At 32.1% G+C, this 25,509-nt stretch overlaps 1 protein-coding gene across 2 annotated transcripts in view; it reads right to left on the bottom strand.

Moving 5' to 3' along the window:
• The window catches only part of LOC139510171 (mucin-5AC-like), a 219,098-nt gene that overhangs the window by 85,852 nt on the left and 107,737 nt on the right, over positions 1–25,509 (bottom strand). For both annotated transcript variants that reach the window (XM_071296525.1, XM_071296526.1), the window contains 8 exons: positions 21,681–22,034; positions 20,013–20,060; positions 19,206–19,580; positions 15,966–16,304; positions 13,121–13,177; positions 8,740–8,787; positions 5,365–5,594; positions 514–631 (listed from right to left, as the gene is read on the bottom strand). In XM_071296525.1, coding sequence (XP_071152626.1) covers positions 514–631; positions 5,365–5,594; positions 8,740–8,787; positions 13,121–13,177; positions 15,966–16,304; positions 19,206–19,580; positions 20,013–20,060; positions 21,681–22,034 — 1,569 coding nt within the window. The remainder of the gene's footprint in view (positions 1–513; positions 632–5,364; positions 5,595–8,739; positions 8,788–13,120; positions 13,178–15,965; positions 16,305–19,205; positions 19,581–20,012; positions 20,061–21,680; positions 22,035–25,509) is intronic.

Consider the following 25,509-nt stretch of genomic DNA (forward strand, 5'->3'; position numbering starts at 1 on the left):
TACCCATTTTTGGGGATTTTTTCTTGAGTCACATAATGGAAGACACTTAAATTACTGAACTTATAGACTGATATGTTCTCCGTCCGTGGATTTTTTTTTTTATTAATAAAAATCGAAGGTTATGCATTTCCTACATCCAACTTGATAGATACCCATGTTGTCGACTTGCTATCTAATTGTTCTGCTTAACTATGTAATAGACAAATTGATAACTTATGCAAAAGGTGTTTTTAAAATTAAATACTTCGTAATTGAGCAGAAAATTATCATTTTATTTGTTTCTATCAACTTTTAGAAAAATTGTTACTATAGTAAACATTACAGTAGGCATTTATCGCCTTCTCTAACAAAGAGCTTCGATTCTTTTGTTATATTTCAACCGGGTTTCCGCCTGAAATATCAAGGAAATGTTTTGATAATCTGTCATTTTATTTTTTCAAAAAGAAGGCTAAATTAGTGACATAAACAATTTTGAAATCCCCGTATATAATCTGTGTTAGCCTAAATTCTTACGTTTATATTGAGTTGGTGATGGTGTTGAACAAGTCTCATCTTTTGTACAGGTAACTGTATTGTTGAAACAGTGACAGATTGAACAGTAATCATTTGGATTGTTCCATTGTTCTAGTGGCTATATAAAAATAAAGTATGTAGTAAATAAGAAAAAATATGCACAAAAATCTTTAAAGTTAATGATTTAAAAAAAAACCAAAAAAAACCCAACATACTTCAATGCACATTCATAAAATGATCAATATGGAGACTTCCAAGACAAATATACTGGGCACATTTATATGGGATCTTGCAATACCCCATGCATAATTTATAGTTTAAAAGTATGTATGAAATATGGAGACTTTTGGCAACAAATAACATTGTGAAAACAACTGGAACTACAAAGTGTAATTTTCAAAATTAAAAAAAATTATGAAAGAGAGCCTTTCATTCTATATCATGTTCATTAAAAAATTGCACTGTGTTCAATAGTATTGCCTGCAATTACTACTGTCAGTGTAAAAGTGTAATGTTGACTGCCAAAACAAAGTCCATTATTTGTAAACTCCAAGGAGCCTGTGTCGCTCACATGATATTTTTATTTACAATTGATGCATGAAATAATGCAACCTTTATACTTTTGCTCTAGTTTCAGAGATACGAGTCAAAAACTGCATTTTCCCCCTATGTTCTAATTTTAGCCATGTTGGTTGGCAGGCAGGGTCATCAGACACATTTTAAAAACTAAATACTCTAATGCTTATTTGTGGCCAGATTTGGTTAAAGGACAAGGTACGATAAGGCCTGTTTTTGGCCCTCCTATTTTCTCATTTTTCAAATTCTGTTTTGGGAAGCTACTTTTTATGTTAAAATATTCCCTGAGGTTTGTTTGGATAAAACTTCAAATCCACTTATTATGGCAACTGGGTGAGGTGAGGGGGGTAAACCTTCTGTTATTATTCAATATATTGTAACTATTATTCACTTTGCAGGTGTTCGGTACAATGCATTTTAAGTTTTTAAGTGCCTGCGCAAACATGACCTAGGAATATTTTTATTCCAATGGTTTTTCATATCTAAATTGCCATAATGTTCTCTTGGTCATGTAGGCGCACGCTATAAATTTTTAAAAAGAAACAAAGGCCAAAATTATTTTTCCTTTTTTTTGGTGATTTTGATGCCTTTTTAACCCCATAATCCCACCCATTTTCTGAAATTAATGGTTTTGAAGTTCATCCAACAAACTTCAAACCTTAGGGAATATTCTAACATCATAAGTAGCTTTCGAAAAACAAAATTTTAAAAATGAAAAAATAGGGGGCCAAAAACTGCCCTTACCGTACCATGTCCTTTGTTGTTTCAGGAGAAAACTTCTATAAAGGATTACAAAAATTTACGAAAAAATTGTTAAATTTGACTTTAAAGGGCAATAACCTCTGTTATTTGTAGAACATCTTTGTGAACATGATTGTTGTTTACAGTTTATCTCTATCTATAATAATATTCAAGATATTAACCAGAAACTGCAAAATTTCCTTAAAATTACTAATTCAGGGGCAGCAAACCAACAAGGGCTTGTCCAATTTGCCTGAAAATGAAATGACAGATAGATCTTGACCTGATTAACAATTTAACCCACGTCAAATTTGCTCTAAATGCTTTGTTTTCAGAGATTTAAGCCAAAACCTACATTTTACCCTGATGTTCTATTTATAGCAATGGTGGCCATCTAAGTTGGTTGGCCCGTTCATCTGACACACTTTTTTAACTAGATATCCCAATAATGATTTTGGCCAAGTTTGTTAAATTTGGCCCAGTAGTTTCAGAGAAAAATTTTGTAAAAGTTAATGATGACGATGACAGACCATGGACAACATTTGATGAGAAAAAAAGGCCATGTGGGCTAATATTAACAATAATAATAATAATAGTAATTATAATAATAATAATAATAGTACTTATAATAATAATAATAATTCTTAATTTAAAGAGGGTAACAGTCTTTTATACCACTAATCTTCCCTGGAAATGCAATGAAATATAATTATAGGTTTCATAACGAGTGAGAATTAGATATCGATTGATATCAACTCGAGTTATTTAATTTAAATAATAATAAACGAGCCTAACGTGAGTTGATATCAAGCGATATCTAATTCTCACAAGTTGTTAAACCTATTTCTCTTATGGCAAAAAGTTGTATGTGCGTGGCCCATTTGTTGCGAGTTGTGTTGCTACGGTCGTTTTTCTTTGCAACGCGTACTGATCTTTCTCTTATGGTTGGGGCCTGTTATCTAATTTGTAACAAGTGTATTGACACGTTATTTCTACAATAATTAACAAATAACTCACTTGTTGCGCCTTAAAATCTTCTTTTTATCAAATTTTATTACATTCTGAAGCGGCACAGAAGCCAGAAAACGCCCAGTGTTTATGTATGACACTGGAAGCATACCTATGACGTCACGTAGTGTAGGGACCAAAGAAGATAACATCTTTTCGCGGAATTTTCTTTAATGAAGATTTTACACTGAAATTGTGATTGAAATTTAATTATGAACTTGTTTTGCATTAGAATAGAGATAACTGTATTGTATTTGAAGCTTTGCATACGTCCATCGGTAGTTTAACTGTCGCATACAGAGGGAAATTGAAATTGGAAGTTGTGCCAGTTATAATGCCCTTTGCTCCGTTACATAACCGTACATGGGTTCCTTTCTTTATTTCTTCGTCCATGATAAGATTTATATTAGATAATGCAGACGAAAATCGCGAAAACCGGAAGTAAACAATCAGTTGTCAAAAAAAAAGTAGTCCCGGCATGACCTTTTCCAGTGAATAATGACCTGATCAACGGCCAATGAAAATATTGGAAATTTACGAGATAAGCCAATCAAATTAACGTAATTTTGATATCACTTTTTCATATCACACTCCGTACGGTGTGATACAAAAGATATCTATTCATGTGGGAGTTAAATAACAGGCCCCAACCATAAGAGAACATACAATTACAAAATAATCAAACAAATACACACATAAGAAAAATCAAATACAAATTGTTAGGAAATATGCAATTTTCAAAACAGGTAAAAATTAAAGAACCTTAGTGAGCGCGCTCACATACCCCACCGTCCCCACATTGTCATTGGAGAAATGAAATAAGTGTAAGAAAAGAAAATTGTATAAGAAAAAAAAATTGAATCATAATTTTCTGTCAATATGCACATCTACATAGTATGTCCTTATTATCTACAAAGTTTCATGAAATTCTGTTGTGTGGTTTCAGAGGAGTTGCGATTACAAACTGTTGCAGTAGTACATTAAAGTAAATAGTTCAAAGGGGCGTAACTCCTAGAAAAAAAAATTGAAACGCAATTTCCCGTCGATATGCACAACTGCATAGTATGTCCTTATTATCTGAAAAGGTTTTGTGAAATTCTGTTGTGTGGTTTGAGAGGAGTTGCGATGACAAACTGTTGCAGTAGTACATTAAAGTAAATAAGTTCGAAGGGGCGTAACTCCTAGAAAAAAAATTGAATCGCAATTTCCCGTCGATATCCACAACTACATAGTATGTCCTTAGTATCTGAAAAGGTTTCGTGAAATTCTGTTGTGTGGTTTGAGAGGAGTTGTGATGACAAACTGTTGCAGTAGTACATTAAAGTAAATAAGTTCAAATGGGCGTAACTCCTAGAAAAAAAATTGAATCGCAATTTCCCGTCGATATGCACAACTACATAGTATGTCCTTATTATCTGAAAAGGTTTCGTGAAATTCTGTTGCGTGGTTTGAGAGGAGTTGCGATGACAAGAAACAGGACTGACGGACGGACGGGTCAAAAACATTATACCCTCCGCAACCCGTTGCGTGGGGTATAATTACAAATTCATATAGTATTCATAATAATTTAAATAGTCTTTTGGAAGGAAATTAACTGTTTTATATTTTCTATACACAACAAAATGATCAGAAAACAGAAAACTTTCCCCCAATATTGCACCAATTATATGTTTGATTTTACTACTTTTGGTTGCTCGTACTTGACTGAGTACCAGGATGTTCTACCAAAGAGTAGGTAACCTATTGAAAAAAAAGGTAAATTCTGGAGTCAAAAGTTGGCAATATGTCTATTATCTTAACAAAATGTTTTAATCAACATTAAACCCTATATATAAAGAGATCATTTGTTCAATATTTCAATATTAAGGCAACAACTGAAAAGATTCAATATTTTGTTGAAACAGCTCAAGAACCAAATCGCAGGTATAAAAAGTCCCCTTGAAAACAAAAATACATCTACAAGAACATATGTTGAAACTTCTCAAATCCGACTAATGTTTTTCAACAGTTTCAATTATTATGTATCGCATTATAATACTTACATAGATGTTTAAGATTGACAGACCATGAATCTGTACTTCAAGACTAAATTGATAGGGAGTGCTGCTGGGGTTCTCTTACCTTACCCTTTCATATAATTTAGATTTTTAAAATTTATTACCTTTTCATATATTGCGTAGGTAAAAATCTTACCTTTTCCCATATTTTTTAAGTTTCATGTTGTGTGTAATGTAAGAATGGAATACCCAAGTGTCTAAAGAGAGGAACATAGTTTATAAAGACACAACTGGGAACACCAAATAAGATGACAAAGTAAGAGTTATTCGAACTTTATAGGCCTTGTCATATATTTCTAATAGTTTTCCAACCTATTCACATATTTCCAACCTTGCCAAGGTGACCTATTCCAACAGCACTTCCTATCACCTTGTATATAAAGGAAGTGCCCCCCCCCCCCCAAAAAAAATGAGGTATACTCCTGTTAAAATGTTGCTGGCTTGATAAAAAGAAACAAGAGAAATCTACCTTAGCAATAGTTCCATCTTGTTTCCTACATGGGCACATAGACTGCTGTACACAAGTAATTTTATCCATCAACTTCTCTCCAGGAGCACATAAATGCTTGGCTGGTCTACACAGGGGTACACATGTACCTTGGGACTGTTTACATGTGTCAATTAATTGTGCCATGTTGTCACAAAGGTCGCCACATTTGTATGCACATGGTTCCAAGGTCTCACCAGGTGCACAAATTGCTGTAAATTGAAATGAATTCATATTTGGATCTTTTTTAGTAAGATATAGAGAGATATTTATGATAATGAAACTAATAAACATAAAGTCACATGTGGAATTAATGCTTATGATAATCGTAGCTTTTGAAAACTTTTGATAACACTGATTATCTTACAGTGCATGGCAAAAAGTATAAATTTGTCACTTCTGGTTTTCACTATATATTTCATATAATTTTTTCCAAAAACAATTGTGGGGACATTCCTGGATGAATTTTATTTAAATTGGTACCATTAGATAGAGATGAGCAAGCAAAGGAACAGGCGCACAGACTGAAAAACATAACAGCTCTCTACTATTTTAGAATGGGGCATAAAAATAACTGATGACAAAACTATAACCAAATAAACAAATATACACATTTTGTCTAACACCTGGTTTGTAAAAATCAGAAAATTTTGGGAAAACAATGTGCTTTTTTATGAAATATATAGCCTTTTTATGATATATATAGCAAAAAAAGGGTTGACAAATACTTTTTGCAAAGGAAAAAGCCCATCTTCATTATCATATATTGACTATATATTCTGAAGATTAACTATTTTTTAATGAACTTTTCTCATTCTCTAAATATGGCTGATATATACAATATGTATTTATTTAAAAAAAAACTAGAGGCTCTAAAGAGCCTGTGTCGCTCACCTTGGTCTATGTGAATATTTAAGGAAGCAGATGGATTCATGACAAAATTGTGTTTTGATGATGGTGATGTGTTTGTACATCTTACTTTACTGAACATTCTTGCTGCTTAAAATAATCTCTATCTATAATGAACTTGGCCCATTAGTTTCAGTGGAAAATGTTAGTAAAAATTTACAAATTTTATGAAAATTGTTAAAAATTGACTATAAAGAACAATAACTCCTAAGGGGGTCAATTGACCATTTCGGTCATTTGACTTATTTGTAAATCTTACTTTGCTGAACATTATTGTTGTTTTAAGTTTATCTCTATCAATAATAATATTCAAGATAATGACCAAAAACAGCAAAATTTCCTTAAAACTAACAATTCAGGGTCAGCAACCCAATAACGGGTTGTCCGATTCATCTAAAAATTTCAGTGCAGATAAATGTTGACCTGATAAACAATTTTACCCCATGTCAAATTTGCTCTAAATGCTTTGGGTTTTGAGTTATAAGCCAAAAACTGCATTTTACCCCATGTTCTATTTTTAGCCATGGGGGCCATCTTGGTTGGATGGCCGGGTCACCAGACATATTTTCAAACTACTAACCCAAAAGATGATTGTGGCCAAGTTTGGATTAATTTGGCCAAGTAGTTTCAGAGGAGAAGATTTTTGTAAAAGATTACTAAGATAATTTACGAAAAATGGTTAAAAATTGACTATAAAGGGGTCAACTGACCATTTCGGTCATGTTGACTTATTTGTAAATCTTACTTTGCTGAACATTATTGCTGTTTATAGTTTATCTTTATCTATAATAATATTCAAGATAATAACCAAAAAGAGCAAAATTTCTTTAAAATTATTAATTCAGGGCCAGCAACCCAACAACGGGTTGTCCGATTCATCTGAAAATTTCAGGGCAGATAGATCTTGAACTGATAAACAATTTTACCCCATGTCAGATTTGCTCTAAATGCTTTGGGTTTTGAGTTATAAGCCAAAAACTGCATTTTACCCCATGTTCTATTTTTAGCCATGGGGGCCATCTTGGTTGGATGGCCGGGTCACCAGACATATTTTCAAACTACTAACCCAAAAGATGATTGTGGCCAAGTTTGGATTAATTTGGCCAAGTAGTTTCAGAGGAGAAGATTTTTGTAAAAGATTACTAAGATAATTTACGAAAAATGGTTAAAAATTGACTATAAAGGGGTCAACTGACCATTTCGGTCATGTTGACTTATTTGTAAATCTTACTTTGCTGAACATTATTGCTGTTTATAGTTTATCTTTATCTATAATAATATTCAAGATAATAACCAAAAAGAGCAAAATTTCTTTAAAATTATTAATTCAGGGCCAGCAACCCAACAACGGGTTGTCCGATTCATCTGAAAATTTCAGGGCAGATAGATCTTGAACTGATAAACAATTTTACCCCATGTCAGATTTGCTCTAAATGCTTTGGGTTTTGAGTTATAAGCCAAAAACTGCATTTTACCCCATGTTCTATTTTTAGCCATGGCAGCCATCTGGGTTTGATGGCCGGGTCACCGGACACATTTTTCAAACTACTAACCCAAAAGATGATTGTGGCCAAGTTTGGATTAATTTGGCCAAGTAGTTTCAGAGGAGAAGATTTTTGTAAAATATTACTAAGATTTACGAAAAATGGTTAAAAATTGACTATAAAGGGCAATAACTCCTAAAGGGGTCAACTGACCATTTCAGTCATGTTGATTTATTTGTAAATCTTACTTTGCTGAACATTATTGCTGTTTACTGTTTAGCTCTATCTATAATAATATTCAAGATAATAACCAAAAACAGCAAAATTTCCTTAAAATTACTAATTCAGGGGCAGCAACCCAATAACGGGTTATCCGATTCATCTGAAAATTTCAGGGCAGATAGATCTTCACCTGTTTAACAATTCTACCTCATGTCAGATTTGCTCTAAATACTTTGGTTTTTGAATTATAAGCCAAAAACTGCATTTTACCCCTATGTTCTATTTTTAGCCATGGCGGCCATCTTGAATGGTTGGCCGAGTCACCGGACACATTTTTTAAACTAGATACCCCAATGATGATTGTGGCCAAGTTTGGTTTAATTTGGCCCAGTAGTTTCAGAGGAGAAGATTTTTGTAAAAGTTAACGACGACGACGGACGACGACGACGACGATGGACGACGGACGCCGGACGCCAAGTGATGAGAAAAGGAGATTTAGAATGACTGCCAAAGAAACTATCCACTGGAGACCAAAGGATATGGATGTTAGCAACTAAAGTGTTTTTTCTAGGTCGTATGGTCTTCCAACAATGAAACTGTGTTTCAATAATAAAAAAAATGTTTTTAATTCTCTTTATAGAAATTCTATTTTTTGATAAATAAATGTATCTTTTGCTAATAATAAACTGTGTGTCAAGAAATTATAAACTGTGCAACTAATAATATATCAACAGATGCTTACGTGTAGTTGATTGACTGAACTGTAGAACTGCTGTTGTGTCTGGATTGACTGAAATAAACACACACATATCCATTTAAGGAAGCTCAAGGGTATACAAATTTCAGAAAAAAATTAAACATTTGTTTTTCATTACAAATTTTATTCATTACCTTTTGTAGTTGTTACTTTATCATATGGTACAAAAACATTCAAAACAATTAATTCGTGTTGGCCCCAGATGACTTTTAAAATGTAATAATCATTGAAAAAGTTCCAAATTATCTCCCTTTGGTGGAAAAATGTCATTTTTTGGCTTTAAAATTGGAATATCTCTTTTAACTCATCGGTAACCTATATTTTTTAATATAATTTCGATATATGCTGTACTTAAACTAAACTAGATATCATTGAGATGGGAGCCATCTCTGTGGGCCCCGCTGTGAATAATGTGCATTAAAAAATTGTATCTTTACCATAGGACATGGGTTTGTCAACTGAAATCAAAGTTTTTGACCTTGACCTTTGACCTAGGAAGTTGTAAATAAATTATGACACACCCTTTGGTGTTGGTTAATAAACATGTCAAGTATAAACTTTGAAATGATAACGGTTCTCAAGATATAGAGCGGACACGATCTTTACCATAGGACATGGGGTTGTCAACTGAAACCAAAGTTTTTGACCTTGACCTTTACCTAGGAAGTTGCACATAAATTATGACACACCCTTTGGTGTTGGTTTATATACATGTCAAGTATAAACTTTGAAATGATAACGGTTCTCAAGATATAGAGCGGACACGATCTTCACCACAGGACATGGGGTTATCAACTGAAACCAAAGTTTTTGACCTTGACCTTTGACCCAGGAAGTTGTACATAAATTATGACATACCCTCTGATATTTTTTTATATACATTTCAGGTATAAACTTTAAAATGATAACGGTTCTCAAGATATAGAGCGGACACAATCTTTACCATAGGACATGGGGTTGTCAACTGAAACCAAAGTTTTTGACCTTGAACTTTGCCCTAGGCAGTCGTTCATAAATTATGACACACCCTCTGGTGTTGGTTCATATACATTTCAAGTATTAACTTTGAAATCATAACGGTTCTCAAGATATAGAGCGGACACGATCTTCACCACAGGACACAGGGTTGTCAACTGAAACCAAAGTTTTTTTACCTTGACCTTTGACCTAGGAAGTTGTACATACATCATGACACGCCCTCTAGTGGTGGTTAATAAACATGTAAAATATAAAGTATGAAATCATAATAGTTCTCTAGATATGGAGCGGACACAAAGTGTTACGACGGACGGACGGAAAGACTGATCACTATAGGGCGACCCGCCTATGGCGGGGCCCTAATTATTGTAAAATTTGAGCGATTTCTGTAATAAATTTCTTTTTTTATTTCGATATTACCTTTATTTCTCCTATTAGTTCAACAGAAAAAAAAACCTTTTATGCTTTTTTCGAAGGCAGATTGTGAGCGCAAATGAACGGTGACCCCATTTTTTATTTTATTTTTCTTTTAACTATAAGATAAAGTTTATTTATAGAAAAATATAGAGAAACCCTATATAAATAATTTAGACCCGCGAACCCCCTTAACTGTACATGTTCTTATAATAACTTTGAAAAATCCTATAAGGAGCAACACAAACCTGCAAACTTTTCAAAATCTCCATCAGTCTGTCCTTGGTAGATTTAAGTGCAAAAGGACCTTTTTAAATGCTCCTCTTATATTGTCATAAGTCTTTTAAATCTACTGCTATATTGTTTGAATGTCATTTGCATGTGCTTAAATCACCTGTTAACTCATTGGATAGATATAAGAAAATGTGGTATGAGTGCCAATAAGACAACTCTCCATCCAAGTCACAATTTGTAAAGAGGATGTTTTGAGGTGTTAAGGAGACTCAAGGGTACAAAAAAATCAGCAAAAATTGAAAAATTGTTTTTTCATGTTTTTTTCATTACAAATTTTATTTATTACACTATTAGTTGTTACTTTATGATATGGAACAAAAATCAACCAAAAACAATTAATTGGTTTTGGCCCCAGATGACTTTTAAAATGTTTATATCATTGAAAAAACTCCGAATTATCTCCCTTTGGTGAAAAAGTGCCATTTTTTTTTTGCATAAAAATTGAAATATCTTTTTAAATCATCGGTGACCTATGTTTTTTATATTTTTTTCAAATGAACTGTACTTAAACTAAACTATAGTAAAATTGAAGCGATTTCTGTAATTTAGTTCTTTTTTTATTTCGATCTTACCTTATCTTCTCCTATTAGTTCAACAGAAAAAAGTACCTCAACAAAAATGCATGCTTCTTTCAAAGACATATTGTGAGCTTAAATGAACAGTGACCCCATATTTTTATTCAATTTTTCCATTAAGTATAGGATAAAGTTTATTTATTGAAAAAAATAGCGAAATCCTATATTAAAAAAAAAAATGATTTAGACCCGCGAGCCCCCTTAAGTTTATATAATAAAGAATTTCAAAAGCAATGTCAACCACTCTCAAAGGGGAAATCCCCCATACAGAAAGTCTGGCAACAATATTAATATCCATAAATAAACATAGTTTTGTTCTGATCTGGTAAATTGCAGTTCTTAATTGGACCAACTTTAATTTCATATTAAAAATTAAAAATCAGTTACCCAATTAGTGAAAGTACATGTACTACAAAATATTTTAATAAAGTCTGACATTGAATTTGAAGAATATCTGAATATTTTAAGTGATAAAGATAGAATAACATATTGTAGATTTCGAAAGGGTAACCATAAGTTACCCATCGTAACTGGTAGATGGAGCCAAACCTTAGATATTGTAACTTGTCATTTTAACGAGGTTGGTGATGAATTTCATTACACTTTGCAGTGTAGTTCTTTGGTAAATTTCTAGCACAATATTTGGATACTTTTTTCTTGCACAGAGATGTAACATACTAAAATTTGAAAAACTATTTCAGTTAAAAATTAAAAATAAGTTGAAAAAGCTGTGCAAATTTATCAGGGTTATAACTTTTCAAGTGAGTCTTCCTGGTTAATCACCACTCTTCGCTACTATACTGTTTATTTCATTTTATTTCATATTTTTATCTCATCTTGTCATGTGTGTTTGTGCTATGTTGTATAACTTTTGATGAACTTCTTTGTACCATTGTAAATTTATGGTGTTTGAGAAATAAAGAATCTTGAAATCTTAAATCTTGACATTTACCAACTTTATGCACACAATTTGTTTAAAAATATATCATTCAATATCAAACTATTGGTCAGAAGACTTCAAAATAAGGTAGTTTTAACAGTTTTGGCAATTCATATTCATTGATATTGTAAGGAATAATTTGAAAACTAAAGGAATGTTTCTATTTTATCAAACCTACACATGTTTCTGTCATGATAGTCCAAACATTCTTGCTATCAATTCAAATTTATCATTTCTCAGTTTGTGCATTTTTTATTTTTTGTGGAAACATATGAAACAAGTGAAACTGCAAGCTTAGCACTTACTGCTCACTGATGATACCCCTGCTCAAATATTTCAGTAAACAAAAAGAAAACAGTATAGCTGACTTATATAAACCCTGAAACCAAATTTCAGAAATCCTTGTATTGTAGTTCCTTAGAAAGATGCGACAAAATCATTCATTGGTTGGAAGGACAGACTGACAGACTGTTGGATGGACAAATGGACAGACAGAGGTAAAACAGTATACCCCACCTTATCTAGAGTGAGGGTATAATTTAAAGTAGGAGTATAACTATCATCAACAGGAGGTCACTACACACATATAATATATTATGTAAATTTTTAATGTTTACAGAGATTTAAAAACTTTGATGAAGATGTTCAAATTAATATTTTAACTGAAAAGTCCTGGACCTTTATAACAGTAAAGTGAAAGGTCTACACCTTAGGACGAAAGGTCCAAACATTGATTTTGTGATTGGATCAATTTTAAAAATGTGTGTCCTTCTCACGAAAGCACTATCAGAGTGGTATCGGTATTTTATACAATATTTACAGGTCATAGTTCCAGAAGCTTCTTCAAATTGGAGTCAAGGGTTCTGCCAATGAGACTGGAATATTTGCTCATGTTTCTCATACCTTTGTCACAGCCGATTTTGAGACAAGGCTGAACTGTACTAAATAAATTTTTCTTACACCTAATTATATAAGCAGCTACAAAAAATGAAGGGCGTCTAGACAGTATATGTCAAAATATTGACTCTGTCAAAACCAAACCTTTTCAGAACAATATCTTATTTGGAAAACACAAATTTAATCTTAAAAGATGTTTGTTATGTTATTGACTAAAATTTTCATTCAGATAGCATTCCCATTAAGACAAAGTTTTACCTATACTTACCTAGGGATGTCTGTCTGTTTGGTTGTGGTTGTAGAGTACTTGAGAGACTTGGGTTACCTATTAATAGAAATAGAAATTTATATCTAAATGACTAAAATCATTGCAGGGATTCCTTGAAATATGTGTGTGGCATTATACCTTTTGTTTAAAAGAAAGATTTTAATATAGAAAAGGAATAAAAAATATAAAAATCTTTTTTAGTGTGATTTTTCACTCTATGTTTTTCAGTTCAGTTTTTAAAATATTCATGTTAGTTGAATAATCAACTAGAGGCTCTTAAGTGTCGCTCACCTTGGTCTATGTGCATATTAAACAAAGGACACAGATGGATTCATGACAAAATTGTGGTTTGATGATGGTGATGTGTTTGAAGTTCTTACTTTACTGAAGGTTCTTCCTACTTACAATTATCTCTATCTATAATGAACTTTGCCCATTAGTAACAGAGGAAATTATTTTGTAAAAATTTACAAAAATTTACCAAATTAATGAATATGTTAAAAATTGACTATAAAGGGTAATAACTCCTTAAGGAATCAACTGACCATTTTGGTCATGTTGACTTATTTGTAGATCTTACTTTGCTGAACATTATTGCAGTTTACAGTTTATCTCTATCTATAATAGTATTCAAGATAATAACCAAAAACAGCAAAATTTCTTTAAAAATTACCAATTGGGGGGCAGCAACCCAACAACCAGTTGTCCAATTCATCTGAAAATTTCAGGGCAGATATATATTGTCTTAATAAAACAAGTTAACTCCTTGTCAAATTTGCTCTAAATGCTTTGGTTTCAGAGTTATAAGCCAAAATCTACATTTTACCCCTATGTTCTATTTTTAGCCATGGCGGCTAACTTGGTTGGTTGGCTGGGTCACCACACACATTTTTAAAACTAAAGGATTACAAAAATTTATGAAAAATTGGTAAAAAATGACTATAAAGGGCAATAACTCCTTAAGGGGTCGATTGACCATTTTGGTCATGTTGACTTTTTTGTAGATCTTACTTTACTGAACATTATTGCTGTTTACAGTTTATCTCTATCTTTAACAGTATTCAAGATAATAACCAAAAACGACAAAATTCCTTTAAAATTACCAATTCAGGGGCAGCAACCGAACAACCAGTTCATGTTGTCCGATTCATCTGAAAATTTCAGAGCAGATAGATCTTCACTTGATAAACAATTGTACCCCTGTCAGATTTGCTCTAAATGCTTTGGTTTAAAAGTTAAAAGCCAAAATCTACATTTTACCCCTATGTTCTATTTTTAGCCATGGCGGCCATTGGTTGGCCGGGTCACCGGACACATTTTTTAAACTAGATATCCCAATGATGATTGTGGCCAAGTTTGGTTAAATTTAGTCCAGTAGTTTCAGAGGAGAAGATTTTTGTAAAAGTTAACGATGCCGGACGACGCTGGACGCCAAGTGATGAGAAAAGATCACTTGGCCCTTTCTGCCAGGTGAGCTAAAAATATATGCTATTTAAATGCAACTGAAATGGTAAATCAAAAGAAACAAGCATTCTGTGAGTAATTGCATGGCAATACATAGTCCCCTACCAATTAAAAATTCATTGTATTGAAACAAAATTCTAACTTGATCTATAACTTGTCATGGTGTAAACTATATAACAAATATCATGTCAATATCTTCAAGCATGACGAAAAAAAGTGTTGAAAACTGTTTATTCAAGTGAACTTTTTAATCCAAGGACCATAACTCTGCACAAAATCATTATGCTAAAACAAATTTCCAACTTGATCTGTAACTTGTCAGGATAAAATTATATACCAATTTTCAAATCATTATCTTCAAGCATAACAAAAAAAAAGTGCAGGAAACTGATTATTTTAGAGAATTTTCTTAGTCCAAGGACCATAGCTCTGCACAAAATGATCAGACCGGAACAAAATTTATTCATGATCTGAAACTTGTCATGATGAAACAATATACCAAATATCCAATCAATATATTCAAGCATGAAGCAAACTCTAAAAGAGCTTGTGTCGCTCACCTTGGTCTATGTGCATGTTTAAACAAAGGACACACATGAATTCATGAAAAAATTGAGTTTTGGTGATGGTGATGTGTTTCTAGATCTTACTTTACTGAACATTCTTGCTGTTTACAATTATCTCTATCTATAATGAACTTGGCCCAGTAGTTTCAGAGTAAAAATTTCCAAAATTTACGAAAACTTGTTAAAAATTTATTATAAAGGGTAATAACTTCTCAAAGGGTCAATTGACCATTTTGGTCATGTTGACTTATTTGTAGATCCTACTTTGCTGTACATTATTGCTGTTTATAATTTATCTCCATCTATAATAATATTGAAGATAGTAACCAAAAACTGCAAAATTTCCTTAAAATTACCAATTCAGGGGCAGCAACCCAACAATGGGTTGTCTGATTTATCTGAAATTTCAGAGCAGATAGATCTTGAACGGAGAAACATTTTAAACACTGTCAGATTTGCTCTAAATGCTTAAATTTCAGAGATATAAGCCCAAAACTGCATTTTTCCTCTATGTTCTACTTTTAGCCATGTTTGGCAGGCGGATGACACAATTTTTAAAACTAGATACCCTAATGATGATTGTGGCCAATTTGGTTTAATTTGGCTTTGTAGTTTTAGAGGAGAAGATTTTTGTAAAAGTTAACAGACGACCGACAACAAGTGATGATAACAGCTCACTTAAGGGCCTGGTTAGCTAAAAAGTGTGCAAAACTGATTTACGGGAGTGACGGATGGACAGATTTGGGGACTAATAATTGAAAGTAACAATAATTTGACCATGCATGTACCTTACTGCAGATTTCTCACTAACTTACATGAATTGTCCCAGCATTTGACCCTGACCTCATAGTCGTGACATTGGAAACTTTCTTGATCTCTGTTGTAACAACGTAAACCATTTTGGATGTCACATGTAACAGAATCTTGTGTTGCTGAGGTGGAAGAACCATTGTCTAGGATTCTGCATTCAATATCAACAATACTTGGACATAATCCAAAATGTTTTTTAAGGTTTTCTATAGTTTCCAAGTCCCCACTAGTAGGAGCATTTGTGGGTGAAGTACTGCTAAGCCAATTTGACCAGGCACATCTTACATAAGTTGATTTGCTTGGGTTTGGGGCTTCTGTAGTCACTGTAGTTGGGCTCTTTGTACCTATAAAGAAATTAAAGGAATGTTCATCAATGATGTATCACATTTAGATCATCACTTCAAAAAACAGTCATATTGATATACTGAAACATCTATAGAGATGAACAGGTTTAACAATGCCTATCATATTTTTAGAACAGTGAAATCATTACAACTTAACGACAAGTTAAACATCTTGACAGATAATTTAAAGTGGGGGTATGATAAATAATTTAAAATATTGAAAATGATTAAATTTAAAAGATGTTTGAGCGAAAAATCAATAGAAACTTGCTGTTAACACTATATATGTAAGACATAAAGTGTCCTGTGAAAAAAAGTGTCCAACTGGACAGTTTTTAATAGAATTTTGGTATTAAATAATGTCCATTGCCATGAAATATTGTCCCTCAAGAAGACAGATACTGCAAAAGTTATGAAATAGTGTCCACCCACAGGACAAGTTTTCATAGAAGTTGCTATCAAATTATGTCCACTAAGAGAAGTATTATACAAAGTTCATTAAAAAGTTTAATTATACTTGAATTTAATCAAATTTGATCAAATTTGATCAATTGTTTAGAAATTGATTATATACATGCCTTTCTTTGCAAGAGATACAAAAATATGTGATTTAAAAAAAATTCTAGTAACCTCAGATTTTTCTTGGTTAATGAGTTTATATACTTTATTATTGATTAAAAAGAATATATATTTCATATTTTGATTTACCCCCAAACAAGAATGTGTCCAAAGTACACAGATGCTCCACTCGCACTATCCTTTTCAATGTTCCATGGACCGTGAAATTGGGTAATAATCTAATTTGGCATTAAAATTAGAAAGATTATACTATAGGGAACATATGTACTAAGTTTCAAGTTGATTGGACTTCAATTTGATAAAAAACTACCTTAACCAAAAACTTTAACCTGAAACTCCCACTTTCATTTTTTATGTTTAGTGGACCGTGAAAATGGGGTCAAAAGTCTAATTTGGCTTTAAAATTAGAAAGATCATATCATAAGCAACAAGTGTACTAAGTTTCAAGTTGATTGGAATTCAGCTTCATCAAAAACTACCTTGACCAAAAACTTTAACCTGAAACTCCCACTTTTATTTTCTATGTTCAATGGACCATGAAATTGGGGTCAACAGTCTAATTTGGCTTTCAAATTAGAAAGATCATATCATAAGCAACAAGTGTAATAAGTTTCAAGTTGATTGGACTTCAGCTTCATCAAAAACTACCTTGACCAAAAACTTTAACCTGAAACTCCCACTTTCATTTTCTATGTTCAGTGGACCATGAAATTGGGGTCAACAGTCTAATTTGGATTTAAAATTAGAAAGATCATATCATAAGCAACAAGTGTACTAAGTTTCAAGTTGATTGGACTTCAGCTTCAACAAAAACTACCTTGACCAAAAACTTTAACCTGAACGGACGAACGGAGGCACAGACGGACGGAGCCACAGACCAGAAAACATAATGCCCCTCTACTATCGTAGGTGGGGCATAAAAATAAACAACATGCTACGTTTGTGATGTGAGTAACTGTCAAATGGGGAATGAATTTTATCAGTAACAGAGGCCGGATTGTCAGCATCTTCATCAAACTTTTATTAATTTGCGACTGCTCCTCATTCCACTCACATGAAACCCAAAAACTTGCTAATACTTTTCTCAGTTAGGTTAGGGCATTTTTTTTTTTCCAATCTTAGATCACATTGATGGGGGTCTCATTGGGTGGGGTCTGATCATGGATACCGCTTATTGTTTATCCCGCTTCTTGTTGCCATAATGGTGCATGTAATTTCCCGTGTCCCGCCAAACTTCGTTTCATGTTTTCACGCTTAATTATTCATTTTTCACGTGTCAGGCTTAAAAAAAAAACGCCAATAAGACCCACATTGATTTTAATTTCTCATTGGCAAGCAGTAGTACCAAATGTGATGCCTTTCTTTAATCAGCTTTCTTTTTAGTATATTATTAAATGGTTTTTTTAAACACAATCAAATATTGTTTGTCTACATATGATCAAATATGATTTTCTACGGTCATTTCTACATTCTTATTTTTAACATATTTTTCTTAAATGAAATTTATCATATAGTTACTATAAATCTACAGAATAACTAGGGAAACAAGGTACTGGTTTGTCTTGGTCCTGAATTGTCTCCAACAGTGCTGTACTGTCTATTAAACATGGAGCCAATTCACTTTCGTGCCAGAGCCAAACTGTCTTGTTATATTATATACAAAGCATACAGCTGGTTTTGATTGGTAGGACTGGTACTAAGAATAGTATGCATTTTATCTATTATCAAGTTTTAAATCATTGATCGCAAGTAAACATGTCAAATAAATATTTGTTTTTATCTTCTTTTCTTGTTTTTGGTTAATTACTTTGATCATCAAAGTTGTATTTAATTTATTTTCTACAGAATTCTTTTATTTGACCTGTCAGACAAGCTTGATATGGCTTTTACTTCTCCGACATTTTTTTCTCTGGTACTGAACAACTGGATAAGCATTTTTGTTGAGCTCTACCTAACTTGTGGACACTAGAAAGTGAAGTGTGTTACATATTTTTTTTCTTTCATTTTTTGTACATAAATAAGGCCGTTAGTTTTCCCGTAAGATGACCAATAGTTGTTAATTTCTGTGTCATTTTGGTCTCTTGTGGAGAGTTGTCTCATTGGCAATCATACCACATCGTCTTTTTTATAGCATACCCATTTATTTTTTTGATTTTGATGTTCAAGATCCAGTATAGCTAAACATCAAAAATACAAGTAATACATGTCTTCCATAGACTTGATCAAATCTGGTAAATATGATTTCATTCATGATTTTTTTCTATATTACATTTCTTATGCTTCACTATATGGGTAACAATTTAAAGTAGTGTCTACACTAACCTGTTTCATTGGCACATTCACAATAATATCTGATCTTGTAATCAGAGCAAGGAATAGGGAAATTATCTGCATTGGTACATAAGAATCCATGCTCCTTATTACAATATCCAACCTTCTCTCCACTACTGTAATATGGGATGTTATTTTCACTGTCTACAGCACATTCCACTTTAGTAACATTCCCTCCATAACAGAATCTCTTCAATTCTTCTTGGCTCATAAATTCATGATCAGATACTCCAATATCTGGTTTGTCTCTGTTTATCCATGGACTCCACTTACTCACAACACATCTCTGTTGGGTAGGTGTTGGTGTTGTTCCTAATGTTGGTTCCATTGTGGTAACAGTAACTCCTTGTTTTGGTGTTGGTTTTTCTATCAATCGATATGTAATTCAAAGTTGTTTAAAAGTGCACACATGTTTTGTACTGCTCTTTTTCAATAATATTAGCTTGTAATTCGAACATTTTTAAGTAAGTATGTAAAAAATAACTTTAAGAAGGACTTGATCAAAAAGTGTTATTTCCAACTTATAAGCATTAATATTTTGAACAAGCATGAATTTGATCTTAATGCAGTAATCATTATTAAGGTTACTACAACATGAAATAAGAATATACCCATTCATGATTTTAAATAGACATGCTTACAAAAACTGTGGATGGCACATATTCTCTGGGAAAATTGGATTTAATATTATAATCTATTATTACAGGAAAATATAGTAAATGTTGTAAGAAATGTTTGCTTATAAAATCTTTTAACATTTTTGATGCAATCAAAAACAAAAGTTTCAAAAAAACATACCTGTAGAAATTGGAACTGGAGAATGTGTTGTCTTAGGTTTAGGAGTTGCTACAATAATATGAATATAAGGAGATGTCAGATACATATACATATTCATGTGTTAATATTGGATTGATATTTTATCATAAAACAAGACTTTGTCCATAGTACACGGATGCCCCACTCGCACTATCATTTTCTATGTTCAGTGGACCGTGAAATTGGGCTCAAAACTTTAATTTGGAATCAAAATTAGAAAAATCATATCATAGGGAACATGTGTACTAAGTTTCAAGTTGATGTAACTTTAACTTCATCAAAAACTACCTTGACCAAAAACTTTAACCTGAACGTCGCACTATCATTTTCTATGTTGAGTGGACCATGAAATTGGGGTCAAAACTATAATTTGGCATTAAAATTAGAAAGATCATATCATGGGGAACATGTGTACTAAGTTTCAAGTTGATTGGACTTCAACTTCTTAAAAAACTACCTTGACCAAAAACTTTAACCTGAAGCAAACGGACGGACGCACAGACGGACGCACAGACGAACGGAGGCACAGATCAGAAAACATAAGGCCCCTCTACTATCGTAGGTGGGGCATAAAAACACGTAAAAAACAAATATAAATATACAGACTCACTGATTGAAACAATCATATTAATACTACTTCTGAACTATATAAAATATCACAACAAAGAGCACCACAATGTCCAAAAGAATGTTACCATGTGACCAAACGCTCAAATAAGGACTTACAAGCAGGACTTATTCATAGAATGTATTATGCTTTAAGACCGGGTGTTGGATGGGGTCCAATCATGAAATTCCAAGTTTATTTTTGCCTAATCCCAATTTCCCTGACCTTATTTCCAGTATCCCCAAATCCCAATAAAATAACAAATGCTTTTTGGGCACAATACATTATAATCAATGATTGTATACTGTTTAAAGCAATCAGTCAGTCTGTTTGTGCAGATTCCCTGTATCTTATTAATATAATCTAGTCAGTAGTGAGCTTAGTTTAAATCAGATTATATACACATGGAGACTGTGACATTCCAAAACTTAAAACTCACATAAAAGAGTTAACTAGTTTGAGCTCAATAAAAGAGGGTAAGATGTTCTTCGTCAGTTACTTAGAGTATGATCTTTGAGAGTATGATAGTTCATTGTATACATAATCACTCTTCTTTACTCTGCAACTTATTTTTGTGCTAGTATGAAGCCAGGATATGGGGTCAAATAGTTGTGCTTATAACATGTATAATGTTTATTTCTTCTTCAGAGGATTCCAGACTTTAAACCATAGAACAAACAAGTCAATGTGCAAATATATACAAGTGGTTTTAAATAAAACATAAGCCGTCATACAAATAAACACGGGTACAAAAGGAACAATCACAAACAGAACACTGAGCACTAAAATATTTGCATGATAAAATGAAAGATATCTGATCCCCCCCCGGTAATTTTTCAGAATTTAGTATCTTACAAACAGCTCAAACTAAAAGTGATAGTCATTTTTTAAACAGGACTTTAAGTAACATGCATCATTCATATAGCAAGTTAAAAACAGTTTTGAGATTCTTTTTACTTTAATGTAGTATTGTATATATATTTTTCTGTCTTTGTGATTTAAATTTCAAGATAAAGATTACAACTTAAAACATTATTTCTTACCAAGACAAACTTCCTTGCATTCATATCGTACACGATAATCACTGCATGGGAATGGATCATTCAAAGAAGCATCACAGTTAAACCCTTCATCCAATGTACATGTGACCATTTCTCCACTAGCTGAGAAGTCTATACCATCAAGTGTTGTACATTCAATTTTGCTTATTTTGCCAGTAGCACAGAATTTTGTAATTTCTTTTGGATGCATAAATTCTGATTCTCCAACTGAATTTGGCTTATGGTTGTTTATCCATTCAGACCAGAATGTTCTGTTTTCACATGGTCTTGGTGAGGCTGTGGGTGTAGCCTGCTGGTTTACACCTGGAGTTGGTGTTAGTAGATTGGTTGGTGCAACTGTTAACATTAAAGAACATGTCAGATGTGGATTAACAAAAAAAAGTTTTTTAAAGCATTTTTATATGTGTTCTACATTTGTATCAATTTCAAGTGCACTTCATGTCAGAATGTAAATACAAAATAAATTTTAATTGTGGTAATTTTTTCTCTTTTTTCAATGATATATATAATCTTTTTCCAACATCCTGGCACTTATATTTTTAACAGTATAATACATGGAAGAACTTTTTTATTTCACCTTTATACAGTAAACAATATATCTTTGTTCATATGTATTGTTAAATAATTCTTATATTACTCTTTAGTGAGTGCGAATTACTTTAAATTCAATACTAAATGAATATATATTAAATCATTGTGAATCTTCAACAAAAAGACACCAACAGAAGAATAATGCTATTTTATGAGTACACTAGCTACATTTATTCCAGCATAAATTAATTACAAGATATTTATATTGCAATCATTATACACTTATGAATAGACCACATACTTTGCTGAATATACAGTGGAAAATATTGACATTAGGAAAACAGGTGCAAACATAATGCAGCGGGTTTAAACATTTTAAATTATGTAAATATATTTGATGCAATATAACTTTTCATTGATGTGATGTAAAAAAACACCTATATTTGGTGTAATTATGTATTTATTAGTGGAGGTTGTGAATGTATGTTCCCTATCATATGATAAATACATGGGAAATGTGTCCATTGAACACAAATTATGATCCCCTGCATTTGACATTGATAATAAAGGGAATTCAAGAGCAGTAAAAGTGATGCTACCAAGTTTTGTGTTTGAGCTAAGTTTTATAGTAATACGCCTTGTGTATAAATAATTTCAATAACATTTTGATAAGGCAAACTAAAGATTAAGAACAGAAATTTTTCCATTTGTAGAGGGGTATATATAACCTTAGAACAGTAAAAGGAGAGTGGTAAAAGGAGTACCTTCATGACGAATTACGGTAAAAATTCTTGCCAAATGACGTTAACGGTAATTTTTGGTGCATGACGCTAAAATATGCACTTTCTTTTAGACGTTAAAAAAATGGAATGATTTTGACGAATCACTTTTATTTTTTTCCAAAAATAACGGTAACAATAATTATTTGAGACCTCTGACGAATTACAATGGAAATTTTGACGAATCATGGTAAAATTCTAATCAATTTGACCCTAACGGTAGTTGAAAATGACCACTTGACGCCTGATGGTAAAGGGCATTACTAATCTCTATAAGAGACGCCACATAAATTCAAACTTGATCTGTGTTTTGTGGTAATAAGCATTGTGTATAAGTTTCATAACATTCGGTTGATGCAAACTAAATCTAAGAACCTCAATTTTGTCACATTTTTTGACACGGTTAGATGTACAAACGGATGTACAGACAGACAAGGGTAAAACTTATTTTCCCACTTCGCTACAGCAGGGGCATTATGGACGTTAAGCAACCAACAATCAATCAGGCATATGGTAAAATTTATCTAAGTACCTATAAGGATTTTTTTTTAAATATTTTATTGCAATTGTAAGGCTTGGTTAATGTTTTTGTGTATAATTAGCATCTACCACTCCTCAAATAACTACAAGTAATACTAAGTAATATCTTTGAAGAAAATTAAGACTCAATATTAACTATAACCAGATGTTCCGCAGGGCGCAGCTCTATACGACCGCAGAGGTTGAACCCTGAACGGTTGGGGCAAGTATGGACACAACATTCAAGCTGGATTCAGCTCTAAATTTGGATTGTGATTAAATAGTTGACACAGCATAGGTTTCTGACACAGAATGAATGTGGTCTAATAAACATAAAATTTGTGTTTTGCCTTTGAGCAATTCACTATGCTATTGAATATTAATCCTCTCAAAAAAATGTTTGAAGAAATTTTCTTTTTATTTATGAAATCTGAAATGAGAAAAATTGAACACCCCCCCCCCCACCAATTTTTTTTTCACATCCCCTTTTCCCTTATTCTAAAACTGATCCCATTCAAATTTCTAATGGAGTTGGCAACAATAACTACTCATTTAAATACATCATAAAATATTAAAATGTAAAAAAAGTGCTTGTTATCACTGAATGGTAAAGATTGTTTTAATTTATCAGTTGGTAGTAAAAGTGCATATACATTGTATATTGTATAAAACAATGATTTAAGTTGATTCAACAACTATTATGGACAAAGAAAGATAACTCCAATTGAAAATTGCTTGCTATTGCGCAATATTGTGTAATTAGATATTTCTTGCTATTGCGCAATACTGTGCAATTGAAAATACTTGCTATTGCACAATACTGTGCAATTGAAGATTTCTGCTATTGCGCAATACTGTGCAATTGAAAATTTCTTGTTATTGCACATTACTGTGCAATTGAAGATTTCTTGCTATTGCCGAATGCTGTGCAATTGAAAATTTCTTGCTATTGCAAAATACTTAATATAATAATTTTGGATCCTTATTTGGACCAACTTGAAAACTGGGCCCATAATCAAATCTAAGTACATGTTTAGATTCAGCATATCAAAGAAGCCCAAGAATTCAATTTTTGTTAAAATCAAACTTAGTTTAATTTTGGACCCTTTAGACTTTAATGTAGACCAATTTGAAAACGGGACCAAAAATTAAGAATCTACATTCACAGTAAGATTTGGCATATCAAAGAACCCCAATTATTCAATTTTTTATGAAATCAAAACAAAGTTTAGTTTTGGACCCCGATTTGGACCAACTTGAAAACTGGGCCAATAATCAAAAATCTAAGAACATTTTTAGATTCAGCATATCAAAGAACCCCAAGGATTCAATTTTTGTTAAAATCAAACTAAGTTTAATTTTGGACCATTTGGACCTTTATGTTGACCAATTTGAAAACGGGACCAAAAATTAAGAATCTACATACACATACCTGTCAACCTGTGACAATGAAAATGCAGGTCATGACTTGCATTGAAGAATCAAATCTCAGGTCATAACGCGTACAAACTTTTTGAGTTGAATTTTAGTATTTCTGGTACATTTTCTTATAATGTATATCAAAGATACCAAAAAATCAATGCATGTTAACTTGGTTAAGTCATTTTAAATCTTATTTATTATTATTTCATTGCACTTTTTAAGATTTTTATAAATTTGTGTAACAGTCTTATGTTCTTTACTTTTTGTGATCATTAAATATAAGAATTTAGTTTTCAAACGTAATTTTAAAATGTTTGAGATTACTGGCAATTAATGTATCCTTAAAACATTCCATCATCAAAATGAGAAGGAAATTAGACTATGATAAAATATAGTAATACAGTTAAAGAAAGTATAAATGTAAAAAATAATTTTCAACTTTTTAAAAAAAAATTGTATAAAGGTATAAAAATAATGAAAAGTTATTTTTCAATATGTATTTGAATATTATATTTTTATGATTTAATCTTTTTCACCCATAAAACGTAAATATAAGGAAT

The sequence above is a fragment of the Mytilus edulis genome, chromosome 2, assembly GCF_963676685.1.
Source record: "Mytilus edulis chromosome 2, xbMytEdul2.2, whole genome shotgun sequence".
In the NCBI taxonomy this organism is placed as follows: Eukaryota; Metazoa; Mollusca; class Bivalvia; order Mytilida; family Mytilidae; genus Mytilus; species Mytilus edulis.